Source organism: Hypanus sabinus, chromosome 19 (assembly GCF_030144855.1).
Source record: "Hypanus sabinus isolate sHypSab1 chromosome 19, sHypSab1.hap1, whole genome shotgun sequence".
NCBI lineage: Eukaryota > Metazoa > Chordata > Chondrichthyes > Myliobatiformes > Dasyatidae > Hypanus > Hypanus sabinus.
This window is the reverse complement of record NC_082724.1, coordinates 4,122,553-4,141,120: the sequence shown is the minus strand read 5'-3', so window position 1 is coordinate 4,141,120 and position 18,568 is coordinate 4,122,553. Positions and strand designations below refer to the sequence as shown.

Here is an 18,568-nt window from a genome sequence, read left to right as displayed (position 1 = left end):
GGTTTCTCTAGATGTCAATCTTTGCTGGACCCCGCTTCGTGTGTCGATTGGATGAATTGTAAACCAGGGCGGCAGATCATTGATTACGCTTGAAGTCTATCTTCACCGGAGAGGGGCGTGTGTCGATTGGATGACTCTTGAAAAGATGGGGCGGGGACTATGTGCTGGAACGCAGGTCTATTGGTTTTCTGAGATGTCAATCTCCGCGGGACCCCCACGCTGCATCTGCTAATTGGATGGTTCGAGATGGAGGCGGGGTCGGCGCGTTGGAGCGGCGGCCTGTGGCGACCCACTCGGAAGGATCCGATTCCATCGGTCATTCTGTGAAATGAGGGTGTCCCTCTCTATTCCCATCTTGGTTTGCGGCCTCTTGGCTTCGCTGCGGCCGGTCGATGGCGAGTCCCTGGTCAACGAGGAGGTCCGGCGCTCCATTGATTTGGGCACCCACCTGGCCAAGATCACGGCTGAGGTGACGCTAGCCAACGGCGGGCCCTCGGCGGCTTCCTCCTTCCTCCTGGCTCTGGAGCCCGGTCTGGAGGACCACCTGGCCTATCTCGGAGTCAACGTAAGCTTTTGCATTTGACGTCCGAATGTTGCTGTAGCCTTTTATAGTTTAATTGCAAATCGAAAAAAGTTTCACTGTCTGCGCTGCAAAATATGTAAACTTCCTCAGGTGCATTTTGCAGAAACAGCCAGTTGGCCAAGTAATATTGTTTTAAACTTGGAGGCGAGGGAGTTCTGCGCGCCCAGGGTAGACAATGAATGACAGGAGTGGTGTTTCCGTGTTGGTGAAACTGGAGCGTTTGACACGTATGCACTAAACTCCAGTGCCTTATTCCATTGGTTCGGGGGACATTTGTCCCGCAAAGGTATTTGTTTCAATCCCATTCCATCCAACAAAAAGTTAAAACAATTTTTAAAAGATTCTTCTGAAGGGAAGGAACACTGTTTCAGTGAAGTTTTCTTTTAAACCAGATTTCTCCCTCAGCTCTGCCGTATTCCTTTAAACCTTTTCTGTCCAGTTACATAACATAATACGGACTCTGGTTCACAATTTTGTGCCAATCTTAAAATCACCTACTCTTAAAATCAGTCTAACACTGTCCAACTACATGACCTTCCATGGAACAAAAATTGAAGGTCATCTTGGGGGAAGGGTTAGACCGATCTTCAGAGTAGACGTGCAAAAAGATTGGCTAAAGGGTTTACACGAGGAAATCTGCAGATGCTGGAAATTTAAACAACAACACACAACATGCTGGTGGAACACAGCTTCTCCCTATAGATGCTGCCTGGCCTGCTGTGTTCCACCAGCATTTTGTGTGTCTTGTTGGCTGAAGGGTTTGACCTGTGCTGTTCTGATCTATGTACCTATCTAAGAGTTTTTTAAATGTCTCTAATGTATTTCTATTTTGTGTCATCGTGGTAACACCATCTGATTTGGAGAGGCCACTGCATAGGGCTGGAAAAGGTTACAGACGCAGTCAGCTCCATCAGCAGTAGCCTCCCCAGCATTGAGGACATCTTTAAAAAGTGAAGTTTTGAAATGGGGCATTCATTATTACATGTCCTCTTCTCTTTGTTGCCATCAGGGAGGTGGTACAGGATCCTGAAGTCAACATTTTAGGAACAGCTTCTTTCCCTCCACCATTAGATTTCTGAATGGATGATGAATCCATGTAAACTACCTCACTGATTTCTTCTCTCTCTTTATGCTGTGTGTGTATGGATCTCATTGTCCCACTGTGAGGAGTTGGTGCCTTCTCCCCATGACCAAGAGCTTTCCTCCGGGTGCTCCACTTTCCTCCCACAGTCCACAGACTCACCAGTTGGTGGGTCAGTTGGTCATTGTAAATTGTCCTGTGATTATGCTGGGAATAATTCAGGGAATTGCTCAGCGGCATGGCCTATTCTCTGCTATGTCCCAATAAACAAATATTATATATTGCTGCCACAAAACAATTTCATGACGTGCTGGTGAAATTAATGTTGATTCTGATTCTGATCTGAGTTTCTTAAATGACCTGTTCAAATCTGTCCCCTCATATCCTCTTTAAAACGTGTTCTTGTATCAGAATCAGGTTTAACATTGCTAGTGTATGTTGTGAAATTTTAAACACAAAGTCTGCAGTTGCTGGAAGTCCAAAATAACATGCACAAAATGCTGGAGGAGCTCAGCAGGTCAGGCAGCATATATGTAAATTGAACTTTCAGTCTGAAACTTTTCTTCAGGACTGAAGAAGTGTCTTGGCCTGAAACATTAACTGTATATTTATTTCAATTGATGCTGCCTGACCTGCTGAGCTCCACCAGCACTTTTTGTGTGTGTGGTGAAATTTTTTTGTTTTGCAGCAGCAGTACATTGCAGACATAATAAAAATAAATTAAAACAGGGAAAATATATTTTTTTAAATAAGTAGTCCATTCAGAAATCTAAAGGGGGGGAAGCTGCTCCTGAAATATTGTGTGTCTTCAGGCTTCCCTGATGGTAGCAATGAGAAGACAGTATGTATGTCCTGGGTGATGGGGGCTCTCACTGATGAATGCCATCTTTTTGAAGGTGTCCTCGATGCTGGGCTTTGCTCAACAGAGGTTGGAGATGGCCAGAATCAACTCCTGCCTAAGTAAGGCCTTTGACCTTACTTGTAGCATTTTTGTCATTCATTCTTTGGGGCTATCTTCTGTTTCGTGGATGTCTCTAAAGAGTGAGAATTTCAGTTTGTATACTGTATACACTCTTTGATATTACATGGAACCATTGTCCCACTGTAATTTGCCTATTTCCACAACAGGTTTATAGCAGATACAATCTTTCTGGCTCTCCACTCGCCCCTGTGTTACCTGAGCAATAGCAACACCTACATTAGGCTGCTGTTTATTGATTACAGCTCACTTTAATACAATCATATGCTTAATTTTAATCACTGAGACCTTTGTACCCCCCTCTGCAAATGGATGCTAAGTTGTTTTTGATACCTTACTGTTTGGGGGTTTGGCTCTCATATACTTGCATTAGTGTACCCCTCAGTCGTCATTACTTTGAGGAAAAATGCACTCTCCAATCTCTCCCCATAACTAAAAATCTTGAACCCATGCAGCATCCTGTGAAGCTGCTCTGCACTCTTCAGCACAATCACCTTCTTGGTTGTTCCTTCTCAGGCTAGCCCTCAGTGGGGATTCATTTGCTCCAACTGTGATCTTATGGGATATGAAGTGTCTGATGAGGTCAATTATGGATGGGTGCATAGTTGATGAGGTGGTGCATTCCTGCAGATTAACCGAGCCATTGTGTGTTTCCAAATGGATCTGAAGTTTACATAGCCATCCAGACTGAAGCTTTAGAAGGAAATAGTCAGACTGCATTTGGAGTATTATAAGTAATTTCTGGCCCCATATCTAAGAACGGATGTTCTGGCATCAGAGAATCTGGAGAAGGTTCACAAGAGTGATCCTGGGAATAAAAGGGTTAATATGTGATGAGCATTTGATGGCTCTGGGCCTGTAATTGCTGAATTTCAGAAGAATGGTGGGGGGGAATCTCATTGAAACCTACTGAATATTGAAAGGTGTAGATCGAGTGGACATGGAGAGGATGTTTCTTAATAGTGAGGGAGTCTAGGACCAGAGGACATGGCATCAGAATAGAAGGACATTCCTTTAGAACAGAGATGAGGGCACTTTCTTTAGCCAGAGGCTGGTGAATCTGAGGTTCTTGATTAGTAAGGGTGTCAAAGGCTACAGGGAGAAGATAGGAGAATGGGGTTGAGAGAAAAAATCAGCCATTGATTGAATGGCAGAGCAGACTCAGTGGACCAAAATGGCCTAATTCTGTTCCGATGTCTTATGGCAAGACTTGATCGTGGGCCAAAGATTCTCGCAAGTTGGAACCATTGAGTTATTTCAAGGAGGGTTTTAACTCATCCTTGAACCTTTTCTGCAGTCTCCTGGTAATTTCTTCCTGTGATGAAGCTCAGAATAGTGTTGATTTTAGAAGTCTGGTAAATTGGTTTATTATCATGCATACTGAGCTACAGTGGAAAGCACATCTTGCATACTACTGTTCATACAGATCAATTCATTACCACAGTGTATTGAAGTACTACAAAGTAAACCAGCAATGCAGAATACAGAGCTACAGTGTACTGTATGCAGACAATAAGGTGCAAGGCCAAAATGAGATAGATTGTGAGGTTGAGTCCATTTTATCACACTATAGAACCTTTTGATAGCGTTATAACAGTGTGATAGAAGCTGTCCCTGGGCCTGGTGGTAATGTGCTTTCTGGCTTTTGCCTGATTGTTGGGGCAGGGGAGGGGAGAAGGGAGAATGTTTGGGGTGAGTGGGGTCTTTGATTAGGTCGGCTGCTTCACAGTGTAGACAGAGTTCATGGAGGGGAGGCTGGTTTCTTTGCTGGTGATGGTATCAGGCATGCAATTGGTGTAACCTGCCACGTGTGGCCAACCGAATATAACTAGAGCAACACACAATGCTGGAGGAATTCATCAGGTCAGGCAGCATCTATTGAAAAGATACGCAGTCGATGTTGCAGGCTGAGACCCTCCTTTAATCCTGCTCAACAGTTGTTTGTCCACCATGCTAGGTATAGTCTTTTATTGAGAAAACAAATCTAAGGGCTGTATATGGTGACGTACATGTACTTTGATAATAAAGTTACTGTGAGCTTTGAACTTCATTACACAGGGCACTGGCATACAGTAGTGTGCAAAAGTCTCCAGCACCTATATATGGCTAGGGTGCCTGAGTTTTTTTACATAGTACTGTAGTAATTTTATGTGTTGCTCTGTACTGCTGCCACAAAAAAAAAATAAATTTCATGACATTTGTGAGTGATGATAAACCTGATTCTGATAGGGGTATCTGGTGGACTGATAGTGGGAAGGGGGTAGGGAGAGCAGAATCAGGTTGGGAAAGGAGGAAAGGCGAGGGAAGCTCCAGAGAGACATTCTGTAATGATCAATAAACCAATTGTTTGGAATAAAATGACCTTTCCTGGTGTCTCGGGGCTGGGTGTGTCTGCACCAGCGCCACCCCCCTGGCCCTTAGTACTCCTTCCTGCCACTTGACCCACAACCCTCCCGCAGCACTCCTCCCTCGCCATTCCCAACATGCTTTGCTCCCACCAAATTTACAAACTCATCTCCACATTGACAAAAAATACAGTACTGAGCAAAAGACTTGAGCACCTTAGCTATACATATGTGATAAGACTTTCACACAGTGCTATAAAACAAGGTAAAATAATAATCGTGCAAAATAAAGTGTAACAGCTGCAGAGAGTGCCGTCCAGGTAGACAATAATGTGCAAGATCATAGTGAGGTAGATTGAGTCTAAGGGTCTAATTTATGAGACTAGGCAACCGTTCAGTATTATAACAGCGGATTAGAAGCTTTCTTTCAGCTTGAAGATGAGTGCTGTCTCACTTTAGTGTTTTCTGCCTGATGAGAGAAGAAAGAATGTACAAAGTTCAAAATAATTTTATTATCAAAGTACCTATTTGTTAGGCCGGCTGGTGGCGTAGTGGCATCAGCACTGGACTTCGAGGCAGGTGGTCCTGAGTTCGAATCCAGCCGGGTCCCAACCTGGGCAGCAGCAGTATCTGCGTGGAAGAAAGGCCTAGCAGTCTACTTCCACATCTTGCCATGAAAACACTGAGATTATGAAGAGCTGGGTGTGGACCAAGACAGGCTGGTAATGATGTTTACTCCTGGGAACCTGGAGCTGTCAACCTCAGCACTGTTGATGTATACAGGAGCACTGTCCACTCGCAATTTGTAGATGATACTTGTAGTCTGAGGAGTTTTTACATAAGGTGGTACTAACAGGAAATGATAACGTATCAGTGGGTGGTGTGGAGGGCTGGGTTAGTGGGTGGAGGTGTTGGTCAGCATTACTGCTCAGAGAAAGTAATTGAGTTTGGTGGTCATGGCATGGATGCTGTGTAGCCTCCCTAATGGGAGTGGGACAAACAGTCCATGTACCTATCCAAACTTCTCTTGCATTTGAAGTTGCATCAATCACTTTTGCTGGGAGCTTGTTCCACACTTACCACACTCCTGAGTTTTAAAGAAAATAATTCCTCCTCCTGTTTCCCTAAACATTTTAGCTTTAACCCATGACCTCTAGTTCTAGACTCACCCAACCTCTGTGGAAAAAGCTTGCTTGCATTTACCCTATCTACACTGCTCATAATTTTGTAAACCACTGTCAAATCTCCTCTCGTTCTCCTACAATCCAGAGGGGGTTAAAAAAATCCTGAATTTTTCACCCTTTCATTATAATTCAGGTCTTCGTTTATTTAACACCAATTTAATACATGAGCATCATGAAGATGCTGAACAGTAATATTAAGCAAGAAGTTAAAAATTAGATTAGATTCAACTTTATTGTCATTGTGCCGAGTACAGATACAAAGCTAAATGAAATGCAGTAGGCATCTAACCAGAAATGCAAAGAATTGTGTTATTTACAAAATAACTGCGAATTAAAAAGTAAGTGCTACAGCACACAAATACAAAAGTACTGAGACAGTACAATATGGATGCAGTACTGCTTAGCACTTCCTGTGCCTGCTGGTGCGGGAGCGGAGGCTCCTGTAGCGCCAACCGGATGGGAGGAGAGTAAAAAGTCCATGGTTAGGGTGAGATGCATCCTTAATAATGCTTTTCGCCCTGCCCAGGCAGCGTTAATGGTAGATGTTCTCATTGGTGGGCAATTGGGTGCCGATAATATGCTGGGCAGTTTTCACCACATGCTGGAGTGCTTTGCGGTCCGATATGGGACAATTGCCACAACACACTGAGATGCGGGTTGGTGAGTATGTTCTCAATGGTACAGCAGTAAAAGTCCGTCAGTATCCTGGGACAGAGGTGAGCTTTCATGATGCTCTGCAGGAAATAAAGGCACATGGGTGCTCTGGTTTCCTCCCATAATCCAAAGACGTGTTAGGTTACGGTTAGTAAGTTGTGAGCATGCTAAATGGGTGCTGGAAGCATGGTGACGCTTGTGGACTGCCCCCAGCACATCCTTGGACTGTGTCGATCCCTGACGCAAACTATGCATGCAACAAATAATGCTTATTTATTGAGATACAGCACAGAGTAGGCCATTCCAGCCTTTTGAGCCATGCTGCCCAGCAATCCCCCGATTTAATTCTGATCTAATTGCAGGACAATTTACCATGCCCAATTATTCTACCAACCGGTTCGTCTTTGGACTGTGGGAGGTAATACACACGGTCATTGGGAAAGCATACTCTTCAACACACAAAATGCTAGAGGAACTCAACAGGTCAGGCAGTATCCATGGAGAGGAATAAATAGTTGATGTGTTGAGCTCAGACCGTTCATCAGGGCTCTTAATTCTTTCTCTTTATCTAAGCCAGCCATTTGCCTGTGTTTGGCCCCACTGTTCCATTCCTTTCCTATCCTGATACTTGTTTTAAACGTAGAGTTCCCAAGATAGGGTGATGGTAGTTCTGGCAAGTTGAAGTGGTGCTGCATGTAGGTTGCATACACACTTTACAGGAGTGGTGTCCTGATTAAGCAGGTTGTATTGTTTTGAATTTCAAGCTGCATGAATATTGCTGATGCTGTTTTCCAGGGAAGTGTTAAGAGTTCCCAGTGCATTCCTGATTTGTACATTATAGATGAAGGGAAAGGTTTGAAGAGGTGATAGTTGGCCACTCCCACAAGCTACACAGCTTCTGTCTCTGTATGTATAGTAATGATAACTAGTCCAGGTAACTTGGAGCTCAGTGGTGCCCACTCCAGGCCCACAATGTTAATGTTTTTGTGAAATTTTGTAGTGGTGTTATAGTTGCTGTGCCAGTATGTCAAAAAGGCAGCAATTGTCATTACGGACCCACCCCCAATCATCCAGGACATGTCCTCTTCTCGTTGCTACCATCAACGAGGAGGTACAGAAACCTGTAGGCACACACTTAACCCCCTCAGGAACAGCTTCTTCCTCTCTGCCATCAGTTTTCTGAATGGCAATGAATTTCTCTTTTTGCACTAGGGTGCTTAAGACTTTTGCACAGTACTGTATTTGTCAATCTGGAGCAGAAAGCAAGTTTGTAAATCTGCCAGGAGTAAAGGATGTTGGGAATGGTGAGAGTGGAGTTCAGCAGGAGAGGTGTGAGGTGGCAGAGGAATTGTGCCAAGGGTAGGGGGGAGCGGGTGTGGGTGCAGGTACACCCAGCCCTGAGACACCAGGCAAGGTTACTTGATTCCAGTCAATTGGTTTATTGGTCATTATAGAATGTCTCTGGTGTTTCCCATTCTCTCCCCTCTCCCATCCACTTTTCCCAATCACGATTCCCCTCTCTCTCTGCCCCCTTCCTACTCTCAGTCTACAGTAAAGACCCATATCAGAAACAGGTTTATCATCACTCACATGTCATGATTTTTTTCCCACAGCAGTATAGTGCAATACATAAAATAACTATAGTACTGTACAAAATATGTGCCTAAAACTTTTGCACAGTACTGTATGCCAGTGATATTAAATCTGATTCTCTTGCTGAAGGCGTCCATCGATTGTCATTTGTGAGAATCAGCCCAAAATTAATCTTGTTGCTTCCTACAAATGAAATGTGATACTCAGAATTGAGAATTCGCATTGCTGTCTGGTTTGAGTGTTGCCAGCATTTCCCTTTACTTTGCCTTTTAATTTCAGATATACGGGATCATTAGTTTCCCTGAATACCATCCTTGTTTTCCTGGGACAATAGTTACTCAGTGATTTATATTTACACAAAATCCTGAAGGTGGCAAAACTGTCTGAAGTACTTAACAGCATATTGGAGCTAAATTTAACACTAAAACATGCTGAAGTATCTTGTGCTTTGGACAACTAGTATTTACTGTCCACATCTGTGATATCGCTATGATATCGAATAGATGCTGTTTTATTTTTTGAGATACAGTAAGGAATTGGCCCTTCGAGCCACACCACTCAACAACCTCCGATTTAATCCGAGCCTAATCATGCGACAATCTACAGTGACTAATTAACCTACTATGGGAGGAAACCAGAGCACCCAGGGGAAACGCACAGTCACGGAGAATGCGCTAATTCCTTGCAGGCAGCAATGGAAAATGTCGAACAGGCTAGATTACTGCAATGTACTTTTTAGCGGCCTTCCAAAGCAATCTATTGACAAACTTCAACTCATTCAGAATGCCGCTGCTAGACTTTTAACCAAAACCAGGGTGAGGGCACATATTATTTGCATCATGGCTAGTCTGCATTGGCTCCCTGTATCTTTTAGAATTGATTTGATAGTTCTCTTATTTTTTAAAGCTCTTAATTGTCTGGGACCTTAGTACATCACAGAATCATTTTTGATTTATAATCCTGCTCAAGCTCTCAGGTGTTCTTTCACTGGTCTCTTAAATTTAAACAATCTCCCCCAAAAAAAAATTGGCAGGTCAGCTTTTTTTGAATTAGGGTCCTGAAGTGAAACTCAATACTAAAACTATAAGGGATGCAGACTCGGTTGACACTAGCTCAAAATCCGTTTATTTAACCTTGTTTTTAACTAACATCTTTTTGTCTTTTATTTTCAAGTTTATTTTTTATATTTTCATGTTTGCAATTTATCCCATTGTGAAGCATTTTGAACTACACCATCTGTATGAAAAGTGCTCTAAAGATGTTATTATCACTTGTTCCATTCCTCATGAAGGAGGGACATGGTAGCATGGGAGTTTGGACAATTTCAGTCCAGCCACCACAAAAGTCAGGATTTCCCATTTCATTTTGACCTCCCATTCCGATTCCAACATGTCAGTCCAGGGCCACCTTTGATGAGACAACAGGGGCACTCAGGTTGTAGCAACACCTCGTATTCTGTCTGGGTAGCCTCTAACAATGCCATGAACATTGACCTGGTAATTTCTTCCCCTCTTCCTTACTTTCTCTCTATTCTGGTTACCCTTGCACCCCTTCTGACCTGCCCATCACTCTGGTTCCCTGCCTTCTTCCTTTTCTCCCATATTCACTGCCCTCTCCTGTCAGATTCCTCCTTCAGTCCTTTACCTTTTCCACCTATCACCTGCCAGTTTATACTCTTCTCCCTCTTCCCCCCCCCCTTTATTCTGCCTTCTGCCCCACTCCTTTCCAGGCCAACAGTGTTAACAGTTTATTCCCCTCCATTGCTGGACCTGCTGAGATGTGTACATTGTTTCGGATTTCCATCATCTGCAGAATCTCTTGTGTTTGAAAAGATAACCTATTATGCTGGCAGATGTTTTCCAAAGTTTAAACATGGCCTCAAGAAACTAGAGGTATTTTCGAAATACTCGTATGTGTAAGAAGTTTGAATCTCTCTTACAAATGCTAATTGATTGTGGAATCAGAAATTCCGGGCATAGAAGGAGACCTTCACACTTCACAAGGCTAGGTCAGGACTTGAAATGCTCATCCACCGTTCTGTCCACACCACCTTCCCAGACACAGTTACATAGACCCACAAAGCACTGACTCATTCTGGTGCTATCGGTCCTCTTAAACATTGATATTAACCACTACTCTCCCACCCCACATATTTTTCAAAGAATTTATGTGCATCCAATGGGGCTGTATGCTATTGAGCTGAGACCCTGGTGTGAAAAGCTCACCTCCAAGTGTTCTGATGGTGATAGCTTACCCCATGGCTTGGTGTGAAGGAGGTCTACGAAGGGGCAAACTGAGGCAGGTATGCATCTGCTCGCCACTAATGTAAAGATTAAAGTTCAGCTTCCTCTCTAACTCAGAAACACAGTGAAATGCATCTTATTTTGTGTCAACAACCAACAGTCTGAGGATGTTGAGGGACCATGGGGGGGGGAAAGAGGGCACGGTAGTGTAGTGTTAGCACAGTACCTTACAGTACCAGCAACCTGGGTTCAATTCTCACTGCTGCCTGTAAGAAGTTTGTATGTTCTCCCTGTGACCGTGTGGTTTCCTCCGGGTGCTCCAATTTCCTCTCAGCCCAAAGACCTGCTGGTTGGTAGGTTAATTTATCATTGTACATTGACTAGGATTAAATCGGGGGATTGCTGTGCAGTGCGGCTGGAGGGTTTTATTCTGTACTGTATCTCAATCGATACAGACTCCTTACAGACAGCAGTGGAAGTGGAACCCTGGCCACTGGCACTGTCTCGCGTTAAAGTAACCACTTCACTGCCGTGCTGAGCATATGGTCTCTGGAATTACATAATCTCTAATTTGTGGCAACATCTGTGGAATCAAACAGAATTAATATCTTGAGTTAAAGAACCTGTGTCAGGAGTGGGAAGAACAGAAACTACATTGCAGAGGGTGAGGGAGGGAAGGATCTAACAAAGCGAATATCAGTGGATTTTGCTGAAGCCAAGGTTACTCATTTGATTTTGATGCACAGTGGATTTTGGTTAATAAGGACACATCAGAATCAACACATTTTAGCCTAATTAAATGGCTGCCCCAATTAACCAATTGAAATAGTTTAAGAGGTATAAGAAAGACAAACTATTTGAGTAACAAGTGCATTTAAATGAAATACAGAACAAACCAGAACGTTACCAATACTACTAGTACTATAAAACTGCGTGTAGTTCATAATCGTTATCGATGGAGGAATTCATCCAGTGTACGCTGCCATGTTCTGTTGATTGACTATAAATGAACAAAATCAGTACAGACACCCAGTGTGGATAATGGACTGCCTTTATACAACGTTTTCAATGATTTCATCCTCCAAATCTTTTTCATTGTAATGCTCAAAATTGTCATCATCTTCACCAAGTTGGGAACTATGAAGAACTTGAAGTAGTGAAATCTGTTCATTTACTCTCAGCTGTTTCTGGCATCTCCAAGCCTGTACTCTTGAAACTGCAGAGAGCAAAACAGCTCTGAATTGTCTGTTTATTTCTCGCCAGCTGTCAGTGAGAAATCACTGCTTTTTGAACATGAACACGTGCAACTGACACTATTTTTTAAAAAACTGTTCTCTGTAAGCACGGTGCAGTGTCTGACAGCTACACAAGTTCATGCAACTGATGCTAGTTAGAAATTGTTTGGGAACAATCTTCTGTTTTAATTAGTGTCCCAAATAAATGAAAGGAATCCCGGCTATTTTCTAGATTAGTTTTTGTTCTTTAAGAGTTGTCCCAAATAAGCAACTGCCCCAGTTAACAATGAACTAGAATCCAATTTGTATGGAGCCGACAGGTTAACAAAGGCAGATAGAGAGACAGAACACCAAGTAGTGTGTAAAGCTCTCGGATTCACTTACGAGATGCAAAAGACAGTGGCAGGTTGGATGCAAAATGGGGAAGAAATTGTGTCTGTGAAGGCAAGTGTACGATTCATAGAGATCAATAGCCAGGTCAGTGTCTATTAACATTTATCGGTTTAGTTTAATTAATATATACCCTCTTGTCACTTGTTATGTGCATTTCATAAAACACCTTGAGTTTTGAATTGCCAATAATCCTTTATGCCCCTTGGAATTTTAGTTGCTGTTTTGTCCTTGCCATTCCTGTACTTTCTGTGAATATTGGGCATCAGCATCAGTGTCTGTGCCAAGGATGGTATGGTAGCGTTGTGGCTAGCATAACACTTTACAGTGCCAATGAATGGAAAATCCCACATCACATTAAATTCCTATCATAGTAAGGTGTTGGTACATTCTCTCTGTGACTATTGTTGGTACATTCTCTCTGTGGCTTTCTACCATGTTTCAATGGCATATGGATTAGGGTTAGTGAGTCGTGGGCATGCTATGTTGGCATTGGAGGCATAGTGACACATGGGAGGCGTCGATTTAATTACCAACAAATCTATTGATCATAATGCGTTTCACTAGTTTTGATTTACATGAGAAAAATAAAGAATCAGAATCAAGTTTAATATCACCGGCATATGTCATGAAATTTGTTAACTTAGCAACAGCAGTACATGTACAATGAAATATAGAATAAGCAATAAGTAAATCAATTACAGTCAGTATGTGTGAGGTTATCCACTTTGGGAGTAAGAACAGGAAGGCAGATTATTATCTGAACGGTGTAGAGTTAAGTAAGGGAGAAATACAAAGAGATCTAAGAGTCTTTGTTCATCAGTCACTGAAGGTGAATGAGCAAGTGCAGCAGGCAGTGAAGAAGGCTAATGGAATGTTGGCCTTTATTACAAAGGGAATTGAGTACAAGAGCAAGGAAATCCTCTTGCATTTGTATAGAGCCCTGGTGAGACCACACCTGGAGTATTGTGTACAGTTTTGGTCTCCAGCATTAAGGAAGGACATCCTGGCTGTAGAGGAAGTGCAGCGTAGATTCACAAGGTTAATTCCTGGGATGTCTGGACTGTCTTGCGCAGAGAGGTTAGAGAGACTGGGCTTGTACACGCTGGAATTGAGATTGAGAGGGGATCTGATTGAAACATATAAGATTATTAAGGGATTGGACAAGATAGAGGCAGGAAATATGTTCCAGATGCTGGGAGAGTCCAGTGCCAGAGGGCATGGTTTGAGAATAAGGGGTAGGTCATTTAGGACAGAGTTAAGGAAAAACTTCTCCTCCCAGAGAGTTGTGGGGATCTGGAATGCACTGCCTTGGAAGGTAGTGGAGGCCAATTCTCTGGATGCTTTCAAGAAGGAGCTAGATAGGTATCTTATGGATAGGGGAATCGAGGGATATGGGGACAAGGCAGGAACCGGGTATTGATAGTAGTTGATCAGCCATGATCTCAAAATGGCGGTGCAGGCTCGAAGGGCCAAATGGTCTACTTCTATTGTCTATTGTATGTGTATTAAATTTAAAATAGTGCAAACACAGAAATAATGAGAGGTAGTGTTCATGGGTTCAATTTCCATTTAGAAATCAGATGGCAGAGGGGAAGGTGTTCCTGAATCACAGTCTGCCTTCAGGCTTCAGTACCTCCTTCCTGACAGTAACAACGAGTAGAGAGCATATCCTGGGTGATGGGGTCCTTAATGATGGACACTGCCTTTCTGAGGCACTGCTCAACTCGATGTACAATGACATTTTTTTTGTGTTTGGCTGCTTTTCATCCCACTCTAACCGTTGATTTGAGTGTCCTTAGAAGTACAGGAATTACAATCTCATCCCATTGTCCTGATGTTAATTTGCTAGACTGCACCCGTGTTCCACCTTTCATTTTGGCTTGATAAAATTGGCCAGTTCTCATACAGAATAGTCATGGTATTCTATTAATCAATGGTATTAGAAGGTGAGCTGCCGTTAAGTTCCGTGTGAATTCTGGTCTTAACTGGTGTGTTGTCTGGAGGGGAAGAATGTTGCTGTGTTTATTTATTGAGATACAGCATGGAATAGGTCCCTCAAGCTGAGCTTGCCAAGTAATCACCTGATTTAACCCTAGCCTAATCAGGGGACAATTTACAATGTCCAACTAACCTACCAGCTGTTATCTCCTTGGACTGTGGGAGTAAACCGAAGCACCTAGAGAAAACCAATGCGGTCACGGGGAGAATGGACAGATTTATGGGCGGCAGCAGAAACTGCACCCTGATCGCCTGTGCTGTAAAACATTTTGCTAACCACTGCACTACCATACTGCAGAGTATCTCCAGAATATGGATCTTGAAGCCATTTACACTCAGTAAATGTCTGAAAATCCTGGTTCCCTTCCATGGTTGCATTGACTATTTTGTTAACAGTAAATCAAGTGTATTCGTGTCACCCTCTGTGAGCCCCTCGCCGCCCCCACCTGATCTCTCCTGGATGCTGTTGATTACCATATCACTCTGGTTCACCTTGGCATCTTCAGAAAAGCCATTTCATTGTTTCTAATAATATCGTGGTTAAGGAGGTCTATACAGTTGTTTGGGGAGAAGGTTCAAGTTGTGGGGAGGGTGGCAGTAAGAATGTTCGTTCCTCTTATCCTGATGTGGTAACGACACCTCGTTGTGAGGCAGGCTTCCGCTGGTGGGGCAGAGCGAGATAATATCCAGAGCAGAGGCACGGTGGTCAGCATCAGCTTTACTCCGGAAGGCACACCATGACATGAAGGGGCCTGTGATAAAAATGAACTTGACTAGGATGTGAAAGCAGAGAGATTAATGATTAAACTGTCACAATACTTTAATAAGCCTGTGGCTTCAATATGAAAAGAGGGATTGTAAAACAGTTTGTGAATCTTCAAGCAAGGCCTGGGTTTTATTTTTGAGGTAAATATGGCCTGAGAGCATTTTGGGACTTAAAGAAATCATTACATTTTATAGTACTCATTGCACAAGTTTTAAATGAACATATTCATAACGAGCTCTCTGGTGCTCAGCGTTGGCTGGGTGAGTCTGATTGCTCTGACTGTATAACACGACGAGTTGAAGAGCAGAGTGGGTTTCGGGTGGGGGCTAGAGTGAGTGTGGGTAACGGTGAGGGTTTCAGCAGCTGCCAAGCTGAGACACACTTTCTACAGCAATAAAGTAATGGTGATATAACACCAAGTTGGCAAGGGATCTAGTCAGGCATGGAGGTTTGCCAAGAAGTTGGTAGTTGTGGGACTTGTGATGGACACTGAAGATGGTGGCTCTGCTCTTCATGGTGTGCAGTTGAAAGACATGTTTGATTGTGATTTTCTAGTACCAGTTGTCAGGCAGTGTGACAAACGGAGTGTGGTATCCAACAATTGGGGATGGAGGTGAGGATGGGGAGGCTTTTGGTGGGGTTATTTCTGTATGAAATGTTTGAAAATTCTACATATAAACAAAATACGCTCAAACTTTACATACTTCAAAGCTGGCCTACAAATGGGGAACCATGCAACCCATTAGAAACTAGTGCTTGAAATGGAAACCGATCTTCACAGGTAAATGTACAAGATTGCAAGTTACCTCTTTAAAAACTTCAAAGTGGTATAGACTTCAGTTCCTTAAAATCTAAATTTGAATTGTCCAACTTTGTGGGTTGCCAGTGCAAATTCAAAACATCTTCTGTTTACTGTCCAGCTGAGAGTGGGCTAAGATTGTTCTCATGGCCCTTGTAGAGCACCTGCTCTTTGTTTAGACTACTATAGCAAGCAAATTGGCAAAAGGAATACTCAGGTTAAAGTTTTTTTTTGTTGACTCTAACTTTAAAAGCATAATATTTTGGGACTGAAATGTCCCCACCTCCCATTATCTCCCTGTAATAACTGGTCGAAGGCAAAGGGCAGTATTGACCACTGTGGTTTCAAATGGTCTAGGGTCTCACTTGTGAAATGGAGCACTCTTAGCGAAGAATATTATCTAAGGCTCTTGCATTGGCTGTGAAGTGCTTTGTGTTATCCTAAAGCATGTGTGGTATTAATGCAGTTCTCTTCAATGAATGATATTTCACTTCACTGTCAAATCAGTGGTTGCTTTCCTTTGGTCTGATCTGCTTTTTGTGGACTGACCATGAAAACAAGTTTAAAATTTATTATCAAAGTGCATGTATGTACTATATACAAACTGGAAATTCATTTTTTGTGGGCATACTCAATAATCCATAATAGGATAACTGTGACAGAGCCAATGAAAGACCACACCAATGTGGGCATTCAACCAGTGTGTCAAAGACAACTAACTCTGCAACCACTAAAAGGAAATGAGAATAAAGCAGCAATAAAATCGAGAACATGATATTAAAAAGTCCTTGAAAGTGAGTACATTGGTTGTGGAAACAGTTCAATGCTGGGGCAAATAAAAAGGCAGAAGCATTTTGTGTTTAAGGAAAACCATAGCAACTGATTTATTGAACACCAAAAACTAAGCAAAGTGTGATAAAAGTCTTTAACACAATTGCATTATCATGTCAGAACAGCCTCTTAAAGTGAACCCAACCTAATGTTGGTGGTTATGAATTCTGTATGTTTCCACCAACTACAAGGATCCTTGATGCTGTTTTCCTGCGACAGCACTCTGTGATGGAGGGAAGGGCTTTACGTGATGAACTGGGCTATATCCACTACTTTCTGTATGTTTTTTTGTCAAGGTACTGGTGTTTCGATACCAGGCTGTGATGCAGCCAGTCTATGCAATCTCAATCGTACGTCTATAAAACTCTGCCATTGAGACACCCTCCATTCTGATCAGTGCTGTTGGGGCAATATACTCCTTTCCAGTCCAGAAAAATTGAGTGTAGGTATTCTAACCTACACAAAATGGAGGGACTCAGTGTGAGCTAGGTCTTTTCTCTTTGAAACAAAGGAGGATGAGAGGTGACTTGATAGAGATGGAGAAGATGAGAAGAGGCATCAATCGAGTGGACAGCTAGAAGCCTTTTTCCCAGGGTTGAAATGACTACTATAATGGGGCATAGTTTTAAGGTGAATGGCGAAAAGTATAAGGAGGGTGCCAGAAGTAAGTTCTTTACAGAGAGCAGGGAGTACATGGAACACCCTGCCAAGGATGGTGGTAGAGGCAGATCCATTAGGGGCATTTAAGATATTCTTAGATAGAAACATAGATGGTAGGAAAAATGGAGGGCTATGTAGAGGGGAAGAGTTAGACTGATCTTAAAGTAGGTTAAAAGTCAACACAACATCTGGAGCCAATGTGCTGTGCTGCAATCTTCTCTGTTGTAAGTCAGACAGCATCTACGAGGGGGAATAAACAGTCAGCATTTTGGACCAAGACCCTTCATCAGGAATGGCCTAATCAGCAGATCGGCAGCCAATCCTGATGAAGGGTATTGACCCAAAATGTAGAATGTTTATTCCTCTCCATAGATGCTGCCTAATCTGCTGAGTTCCTCCAGCATTTTGTATGTGTTGCTCAAGATTTCCAGCATCTGTTCCACTATTGTTGAGAAGTGTTAAATCATTTAAATAATTGAATGTGTTTTCTTCTTGTTTTGAACTTGGACGTTGGACAAAATTAATATGTAATTGTTGGGACTGCATTTGGCTTCATAAATTAAACTTTTTTTTTATTCCAGTTAAAAACCAATGATGAAGAAGAAACTTCATTGAATCTGGAAGAGACTCCAGTCAGAGGACAGAGGTAAATGATTCATTCTCACTTGTGTAGGAGCACGGTAGTTTTACTGTTAGCGCAGAGCTTTACAGCTCTAGCTGTAAGATCGGGGTTTAATTCCTGCCAGTTTCCATAAGGAGTCTGTATGTTCTCCCCATGACCGCGTGAGTTTTATCCAGGTGCTCAGGCTCCCTCCCATTTTCCAAAGACATACGGGTTAGGGTTAGTAAGTTACTGACATGCTATGTTGGCAGTGGAAGCATGACAACACTTGTGGGCTGCCCCCATCACATCCTTGGACTGTTTTGGTCATTTGACACAAAAGAGACGTTTCACTGTTTTGAGGTACATGTGACAAATAACGCTAATCTTTTCATTTGCATTCTATTCCTAGATTTTTTCCCCTGTTCTCTCTTCATCAGTAAGAATGGATTTAGTCATCCTTATTAATTTAACTCGAGCTGCAACTCGTACAACTGTCTTCCTGAAATTCAACCTCTCTCTTCCAGTGATCAAATATTTTTCCAGTCCTCTTATACATGAGTGAATCTGATTCGATCCTCCAAATACTAATTTTATCATCTAAAATGCCAGGAGTTCATGGG

General features: G+C 42.6%; 1 protein-coding gene across 1 annotated transcript in view; it reads left to right on the top strand.

The window, feature by feature from the left end:
* Nucleotides 1-231: 231 nt before the first annotated feature.
* The window catches only part of rpn1 (ribophorin I), a 44,246-nt gene continuing 25,909 nt past the window's right edge, over nt 232-18,568 (top strand). Inside the window, 3 exon segments of the mRNA XM_059943915.1 lie at nt 232-323; nt 325-565; nt 17,926-17,990. Coding sequence (XP_059799898.1) covers nt 247-323; nt 325-565; nt 17,926-17,990 — 383 coding nt within the window. The 5' untranslated portion in view covers nt 232-246.